Source organism: Crocuta crocuta, unplaced genomic scaffold (genome assembly GCF_008692635.1).
Source record: "Crocuta crocuta isolate KB4526 unplaced genomic scaffold, BGI_CrCroc_1.0 scaffold431, whole genome shotgun sequence".
Classification (NCBI taxonomy): domain Eukaryota; kingdom Metazoa; phylum Chordata; class Mammalia; order Carnivora; family Hyaenidae; genus Crocuta; species Crocuta crocuta.
This window is the reverse complement of record NW_027528859.1, coordinates 5,285,921-5,294,043: the sequence shown is the minus strand read 5'-3', so window position 1 is coordinate 5,294,043 and position 8,123 is coordinate 5,285,921. Positions and strand designations below refer to the sequence as shown.

General features: G+C 54.4%; 1 protein-coding gene across 2 annotated transcripts in view; it reads right to left on the bottom strand.

The window, feature by feature from the left end:
- Nucleotides 1–6: 6 nt before the first annotated feature.
- Nucleotides 7–8,123, bottom strand: part of TLN1 (talin 1) — a 31,610-nt gene continuing 23,493 nt past the window's right edge. For both annotated transcript variants that reach the window (XM_077756211.1, XM_077756212.1), the window contains 17 exons: nucleotides 7,894–8,043; nucleotides 7,684–7,785; nucleotides 7,488–7,607; nucleotides 6,496–6,642; nucleotides 6,182–6,348; nucleotides 5,879–6,062; nucleotides 5,663–5,788; nucleotides 5,447–5,563; nucleotides 2,666–2,851; nucleotides 2,424–2,531; nucleotides 1,815–1,920; nucleotides 1,494–1,618; nucleotides 1,269–1,394; nucleotides 1,079–1,141; nucleotides 795–977; nucleotides 530–658; nucleotides 7–401 (listed from right to left, as the gene is read on the bottom strand). In XM_077756211.1, coding sequence (XP_077612337.1) covers nucleotides 276–401; nucleotides 530–658; nucleotides 795–977; nucleotides 1,079–1,141; nucleotides 1,269–1,394; nucleotides 1,494–1,618; nucleotides 1,815–1,920; nucleotides 2,424–2,531; nucleotides 2,666–2,851; nucleotides 5,447–5,563; nucleotides 5,663–5,788; nucleotides 5,879–6,062; nucleotides 6,182–6,348; nucleotides 6,496–6,642; nucleotides 7,488–7,607; nucleotides 7,684–7,785; nucleotides 7,894–8,043 — 2,265 coding nt within the window. In that variant the 3' untranslated portion in view covers nucleotides 7–275. The remainder of the gene's footprint in view (nucleotides 402–529; nucleotides 659–794; nucleotides 978–1,078; nucleotides 1,142–1,268; nucleotides 1,395–1,493; nucleotides 1,619–1,814; nucleotides 1,921–2,423; nucleotides 2,532–2,665; nucleotides 2,852–5,446; nucleotides 5,564–5,662; nucleotides 5,789–5,878; nucleotides 6,063–6,181; nucleotides 6,349–6,495; nucleotides 6,643–7,487; nucleotides 7,608–7,683; nucleotides 7,786–7,893; nucleotides 8,044–8,123) is intronic.

The following is an 8,123-nucleotide window of genomic DNA, read 5'->3' as shown; positions in this document are numbered from 1 at the left end:
AGGTCCAGACGGAGGTGCAGCAGCGTTAATAATACTCTTGGAGCGTTAATACTCTAGGGAGGGGCAGGCACTTAGGGGGCCCTAAGGCACGAAGGCACTTGGAGTCAGGGAGGGGACAGGGGATGTGCAGCGGGACTGGGCAGGGCCAGGCCCGGGGTTCGGCAGGCACTTTGGGGAGTGCTGGGGCTGGGCAGGTGGGGCCGACAGCCCAGAAGGCTTTGGTAGAGGCAGGCACAGTCTCTGGGCTGGGTCTGCATTAAATAGACGTAGCCGCGCTAGTGCTCATCTCGAAGCTCTGAAGGCAGGAACTTGTACTGTTGCTGTCGGATCTGTGCCAGCTTCTTCCGCGCCTCTTCCAGCTCTCGTTCCTTCCGCAGCATCTCTTCCTGTGCGGCAATGATCTGAGGGATGGAGATCGGGGGCTCAGTTTAGCAAGCGTGTACATCAGGGTAGGGGGCCGTTGGGCCCGGCACAGGAGCGTGGCTGCCTGGCTGGCAGTGTCCTTAAGGGTGTCTGGGGCAAAGCTCACCTGGGCAATGCCCCCAACCATCTTCTCCTTCACCACCACTGTCTCGTTCTCTTGGTCTTCAAAGGCTGCGGCCTTCTGTGCCGCCTTCACCAGGTTATCCGAAGCTCGCTTCACTGCATTGCCAGCAGCCTGGGCAGAGAAGGCAGTGTGAAGCTGGGAACTCAGCTGAGAGAATCCCTCTAGTCCCTCACAGAAAAGCACGTCTTGAGGGAAGAGCTTAAAGCAGCACAGCCCAAGATACAGCAGGGTGGTCACGGTTCCTCACCTGAAGTCGTTTCATCGCCTCCGAGTCCTGGTCAGCCTTGACCTTGCAGGCCACAAGGAGCTGGGCTGTGGAGGCAGCTACCTGCTTGGCTGATGAGATGAGCTTCTCCTGGCTGGCATGGCCTTGCACGGCTGCATTGGCTGCCTCGCACAAATTGTTGGTGGCTGCGGCCACCATCCGGGCCTAAAGTGAGGGGATTCGAGTAGATTAACATGTGCCTGTTGCCCTGGGCCTTCCCCTCTGGTCTCCCCAGCTCAGGGACCTAGTGGGTACTGTGCACTCACAGCGGAAATGAGGCCCTGGGACCACTGCCCATCATCCAGTGCATTGGCTGGAATGGCGCCCACCTGTGGAGGAAACAGGAGCGCTCGCTCAGACCTGTGCTCGCCGTAGGTGTGTAAAAGCCCCCGGATCCATTCATGTGGACAGCAGAGCTGCTGCTGTCCCTGTTCTTCTGGGTGTCCAAGTACTTACCTTCCCTTGGGCCACCAGTTCCCTCTGGGCAGCTGATGCAGCCTTTACCAGGGCGCTGGTGGCTGCTGCAATGGACTTGGCAGCTTCTAATATCTGCTCCTCAAAGTTCAAGGACTCATCTGCCTCCTACAATGAAGAGATGGAGGTTGTGGAGAGAGATGCAAAGTGAAGGCAGGGATGTCCTGCCATTAGGAGGTTAGGGCAGAGGGAGGGAGGAGGACTGACCTTGGGTTTGGCCCGAGGCTTCAGCTGCTCCAGCTTTTTGGCTGCAGCCTCTATGGCGGCTGCAGCCCCCAGCAGCTCATTCTCAGCGATGACTGTGGGGTCCTCTGGGTCCACCCATTCTGTTCCTGTGTGAAGGGAGGAAGAAAAGGGCTAAGGCAGAGCAGGGAGGTCGAGAGCGCTGGGTAGCATGGTTAGTATCACCGGCCCCTGGCACCTGTCAGAACTGTGGGCAGAGGCCAGCTCAGAGCAGCCCAACCAGGAAGCAGAGATCTCCCCATGACAAAGATTTCCCTTCCCTCCCTGTCCCTGGTCACTCCTCACCCTTCATGGCCTCAGCAGCCTGGATGAGCTCAGTGACTGAACCAGCCACACGCTTTGAGTGTCCTGTCAATTGCTGCTTCAGTTCCGGGCTTGGCTTCTGCAGGGTCTGTGGAGGGGGAGTAGGCAGGGGGCAGAAAGCATCAGACCTGAGCTCCTACCAGAGATAAGAAACAGGGCAGACCGTGACCCTGCCCCATCCATAGATCCCTCCACACCACAGCCCTCAAACACCATGCCCTCCGGGCATCACACTGCACACAGGGTGAAGACAGTGGGGCTGTGTGTCACTCACCGGCTGACAAGGAGCAAGGAGAATGATAACATGAGAAGAAAGAAGAGACGATGAAGGTAGAGAAGAGGGAGGTCGGGAGGGAAGAGAGGAGAAAAGAAAAACCAAGAGGAAGAGGTGAGTGGGAAAACCAAAGACACTAAGAATGTGGGGCACCAGTGGGAGGGAAGCTTGGAAATCAGAACAGATTTGGGAAAGAGAAGGTGGGGTGGGGAAGAGATTTGAACGAAAGAATCGAGAGCTGGGCCTGATGCACACGGGAGGAGACTGTGTACTCAGGGAGGCCGGTGTAAGGAGCAGACACCACCCGCCTTCCTTACCAGCAGCACGTGGTCCAGCAGCTCCAGGTAGCCGTTGGCACACTCCCGGCCATAGTGCAGGGCTCGAAGCCGCACGTCAGGGGCCACTTCTGGGTGGTAAGCCGCTTCCTATCCCACACAGTTAACTTTAGGATCCCAAAGGGCTCCAGGCCGCCCAAGGCCCCGCGGTCTCTCCCCACCCGTGTTCTGCCCCAAAGTTGCCACGCCGCCTCTGACTTTGGCCTCACTATCAGGGTTTCTACCTTGCAAGCCCGAAGCATATCTGCGATAGCTCGCCGACTCAGATTAGCTGTGGCAATGACATCCTCCTGGCGACAGGAGTTGCCAGCGGCAACAGCCTTGGCTGTTGCCATGGTGATACCCTTGGTCATGCGGATGAAATCTTCTGGGGTAGAGGTCTTGGCAGGTGGCTCTGGGGAACAGAAGACCTGTTGAGGACAGAACAAGAAGAAAAACTGTACAGTGTGTGAGACCACAAGACAGTGTAGCACTCTAAATAATCTGGTTCATTCATTCACGTGTTCAAGAACAGGCATTCATGGAGTACTCATTGTAGGTCAGGTCCTTGAAGAAGTTCGCACATCACAGCTAACAAAAGGCTGATGGTCATTTCTGATGGAAGTTACTGGGGAGAGTTTATCTATTTGAAATTTAAGAAGTACCTTTGAGCTGAGTTTTTATTCCTACACTACATAGAAGCCTTGAAGGGGTGAGTGGCAGAGGGAAGGCAAGGGGCTGCGTCTTAAGAGACATAGATAACAGGAAGGCATTTTAGGTAAATGAGGGGCATGAATACTAGAATGTCAAGTGAGAGTATCAAAAATGTTCTAGAATTATAGGGATGATGGGGCGCCTGGGTGGCTTAGTCGGTTAAGCGTCCGACTTTTGCTTAGGTCATGATCTCGCGGTTCGTGGGTTTGAGCCCCACATCGGGCTCTGTGCTGACTGCCAGCTCAGAGCCTGGAGCCTGTTTCAGTCTGTGACTCCCCCTCTCTCTGACCCTCCCCTGCTCACGCTGTCTCTCTCCTAGAAATAAATAAAAAACATTGAAAAAAAAAAAAAGAATTATAGGGATGATGAAGAAAAGGTTGTTGGGGCCTTGACTATCAGACCAAGGAACTTAGACTTTACATAACACGTAAAAGTCAAAAATATTCTGATGTATGTGTTCATCCAGCAGATTATTAAAAATCAGCTAGTGGGAGATTCTTTGTGAGGTGCTAGGGACGCAATGGGGAATTAAGGAGACAAAGTCCTTGTTCTCATGGAGTTTACCCTATAGTTTTGGACACAGACAGTAAGTAGGCAAAGAAACAAAAACTAAAGACTGAACTGGACTGTGAAGGAAATAAAGGGGGTGCTGTGCTGAGAAACAAAAGTGAGGTCCTTTCTCAGGTAGATGGCTGGGGAAGCCTCTCTCAGAAGAGGATTTTTTTTTTAAGATTTTACTTTATTTGTTTAATGTAACCTCTATACCCAATGTGGCGCTCGAATTCACAACCCTAAAATCAAGCGTTGCATGTTCTACAGACAAAGCCAGTCAGGCGCCCCTGAGGAGAGGCCATTTAAGCTGCAGCCTGAAGGACTAGAAGGAGCCAGAAGTTAAAAAGGCTGGAGTAAAGCTAGTGCAAGGGCCTGCAGCAGCAGGAGTGACAGTGCAGTGGGGCTGGGGCTGGGGAAGGGGGCGGAGCAGGACAGATGAGGCTGGGGAAGCTGCAGGGGCCATGGGCCCGGAAGGCAGCGGTAGGGAGTGTGGATTTTACCAAAGATGGCAGGGCAGTCACTACAGGGTTCTAAGCAGTGAAGTGACATACTCTCATTTACGTTTTCAAAGGTATATCTGAGAATGCATCGGAGGGGTGAGTGTCGGGGCAGGGAGAACAGATGGAGGCTAGTGCACAAATACCCAGAAGCACGGAAGGACTGGAGGTGGTAGCGATGGAGAAGAGAGAGCATGAGATCCGCTTGGAGGGAGCGCTGACAGGTCTTGCGCTCAGATGTGGGAACGAGAGAACAACATCACAGCTGCGCTCCTGGCTTTAGGAGCTGAGTTATTAAAAGGTGCCACTTACCGAGATGGGAAAGATGAGCAAAAGATCAGGTTTGGGAGGCAGAAAGTTAAAAATTTCAGTTAACTTTCCTCTCCAAGGAAAGGCTCAGAATGGTGAACTCAGTAATGAGAAAGATGGAAAGGAGACGAGTGACAAGAGATTGAAGGGAGAGGGGAGGATGAGGCAGAAAACTAGCACAGTAGTCAAAGTGGAGAGTGGATGAAGATCCCAACCAGGGTGCCAACGGGAGTTGGGGGTGCGGGAGAGGGGGGCTGAAAGAAGAGAAGGGGGAGGGTGGTTGGGAGGACTTGCAATGGCCGGGATGTGGTGAAGAAGATGGGGAAGTCACGGGTGATGAGGCTGCTGCCGTCGGAAGAGGAAGTTGCTTGTGGGCCAGAAGCTGGGTGGCATGGCATCTTGGTGGTGATGTCAGACAGGCAGTTGAGAATAAACTCAACTCAGAGCTGAAGTCAACTTGCCAGAGAACGATCGTGAAAGTGGTTAAACTTGCCAAAGAAGAGGACAGAGAAAGTGGGCGATTTGCACGGTTTGGGCCGGCCTCCGCGTTTACAAAGGTTGAAAGTGGTTTGATGACGACTACAGAAGAGACACTGGAGAAGCAAGAGCAAAGCCAGTGTCAGGAGGGCCAAAGGAAGAAAGATTTCAGAGGCTTGTTAACAAATGTTTGAAGAAGATGAAGGCCCAGAAGAGGCCACTGAATGTGGCAGCTAAGAGGCCACTGGTGACTGGGGAAAGCGGGATGGTGAGGGAAGGCAGTTGTCAAATGCTAAGCAGTAGGTAGGCGAGGGAGGGAAGACACCAGTGCAGCTCACTGAGGAAGTCTGGCAGCGAGCGAGGAGAACGAGTGTGACTCTTTACATTTCTGTCTGGGAATGTATGTGAAATATAGATTGACGATCTGTCTTGATCCCTCTCTAACCCAAGTCCCCGGTGCTCCAGACCCTTGCTTACCGCCAGTTCTTGCCGTATGTGTTCTGTGGTTGCCTCCAGGGCCCGTGTGCCTTTGGTGGCTTCATCTTCCACGGCTTTCACAGTCTTGAGCAGTGATGTCACATTGGTCACCATCACCTGGGGGATGCATCAGAGGAGTTGGGAGAGGGGGTCGTTTTGAGGAACAGGAGAAAGTGCACCGATCGGCCCCTCATCCCCTCTCTCATTCCCTCCAACCTTGGCAGAGTTCTTGAGCTGCCACACAGCGGGGTCGTCCCCAACTTTGCCAGCTGCAGCTTTTGTTGCACTGATGAGGTCTCCGAGGGCTTTGGCCACATCCTTCACTGCGTTGATCAGCACTACCTGTGTGGGAGAGCAGAGGCTCTGGTTTGTGGGAAGGAAAGGGGGAACAGGCAGAGGTTCTGGCCAGAATTGGGGGTATCAGAGGGATACCTGTGTCTCAGGGTCCTCAGCTCCCAGGCTGGCTGCACCCAGCTTGACCACATCAGCGAGGCGGGTGATGGTGGCCACGGAGGACTGAGCAGCCTGTGCTAACTTCTCCTGGCTCCCAGCTGCATTCTGCACCAGGACCTTGGTGTCTTCCACCAGCACCTTTGCAGTCTTCAGAATGCCCTCCCTGAGGGAGGGCCCAGCCTGGTCAGCCCTTCTCAGTCCTCCTCTGACCCCTCCAGCCTCTTCCACCCCCAAACCTTCCCCCCAGCCCCCCGCCTTTGTGAGGTCTGGTTCCCTCCTCACCGGTGGTCTGCAAAAGTTTCAGCACCCTCACGATTGAGGGTGCCGGCGGTAGCGAACATGATGGTGGTGTCAAGGTCAGCGATGATGCCAGACACAGCACTGGCTGCTGTGATGCAGGCCTGGGTGCCACGGTTCCCAGCCTGGAGCGCAGCCAGCACGTGGGAGACCTGGGGGAGGAAAGTCACATGGTGACTCTGATTGGTGCCTCGTGGAAGGGAAAGGTCACTGGTGCCTGGGAAAAGGGATGGAGGAGGGGACTGGGAAGGTTGGAGGACGATGGGAAGGGGGGCTGCAGGGTGGGGGAGCACCGTCACCTTCTCGGAGACTCTCCGGGCACACTCTATGAGCTCCTTCTTGGTGTAGGCGTCACTGGGGCTACACTGCAGGGCGCCTGCCTTGGTGACCAGAGCAGCACAGCCGTGTCCCAGCTCCTGCACCCGGTGCTTGATGTGGGCGCCTATCTGTGAGCAGATAGGAAAAGGACATGGATTTTATAAGACACTCAGGGTACCTCCACCTGTGGTTGGAGGGGTCACTAAGGACCTAACAAAACACATATCTTAGACTAAAGGGCGGTGAGAACAAGTGCCCAGGCACAGATTCCGTTTCGTGGCCTTCAGGCGGGAGGCCACCTCCTACACACGGAAAATAATAGCATGTAGGCACCAACTGGCAAGGATTATGTGAAGTGAGTGAGGAGGTGGGGAGAAGCCCTGTATGCTGGGGGATGTGACTCAGGGCCAGGGACTACAATTTGGCCATATGTGGTAAGGGAGGGGTTTAGGGCGGGGGATTAGGTGTGTCATGCTAAGATCCAATTACTTGCTTTCTTGGAAAGCCAGGAGCTTAGGGAAGGAAGAGCTTCATGGGTCTGCAACAAGGAGGAACTAAGAAGGGATTATAGACCTGCATGACAGCAGGAGTGTCCACAGAGGCAACGGCTGGCAGACCAGGAAATCTCTAGATCGTGGGCTGTCTCCTTTATCCCTGTGACTTTGATCCTGTCCCTACACAGCCCTGATCACTTTTTTTTTTTAATTAAGTGGGCTCCACGCCCAACGTGGGGCTTGAAATCATGACCCTAAGATCAAGAGTCGCATGCTCCACTGACTGAGCCACCAAGGCGCCCCTGATCATTCTTTAGTGGAGTAGTCCTGAGGATGTGTTCCCCTTTCTATAGAAGACTATACAGAGTAAAGGTGGGACAGCCCTGCAGGCTGACATGATGGGGACAAGGGGCATGCTACTGTGATTTTCCGTGAGGGCCTAGGGGAAGATGTTCGTGGGCAGCTGCCCCCATGTTTACCTCTTCATTCTCAGCAGCCACAGCTGCAGGCTTGGCCTGTGAGGCCAGACGGCCATAGTCACTGGTCAGCTGGTTAGCAAGAGGGCCCAGCTCCTCAGGGCTGGTGTTTGACTTAGTCACCTGATGATAACAGAAGAAGTAAAGTTATTTCCAAACTAAGCCCTCCGGGGGTAAGCTTAGACTCTTCCAAACTCACCATCTCTTGAACGGTGACAGCAATGGCCTTGGCTGTCCGCACCATAGTTGTCTGGTAATCCACAAAGGAACCTTCTGGTTCACCCATTGGTCCTTCGTCTAGCTGAGGGGGGAGGATGGGGGAAGGAAAACAGTGATCAGTGTCTCTGCACTGTGCTCAGCGACCCTGGCCCAGGGCAGCCTCTGACCACAGGTACCCCAAGACTCTAACCTGGTTGATGGCCTGGGTGATGGAGTCCACCATGCCGCCAACAACCCCAGCAGCACTGGCTGCCTCGTTGAGGGTCGTCGTCAGGTCCTCTACGGCCTCTGTCATCATCTGCACAGCCTCCTCCAGGGCTTCCTGGGTGTGAGCTGCTTGCTGTGGGGCAGCGTGAGTGAGTGGAGAGGGGTTCTGTTGTTCCTGCTTCTCTGACCTCTTACGACTAGTAGCAGGCCCTC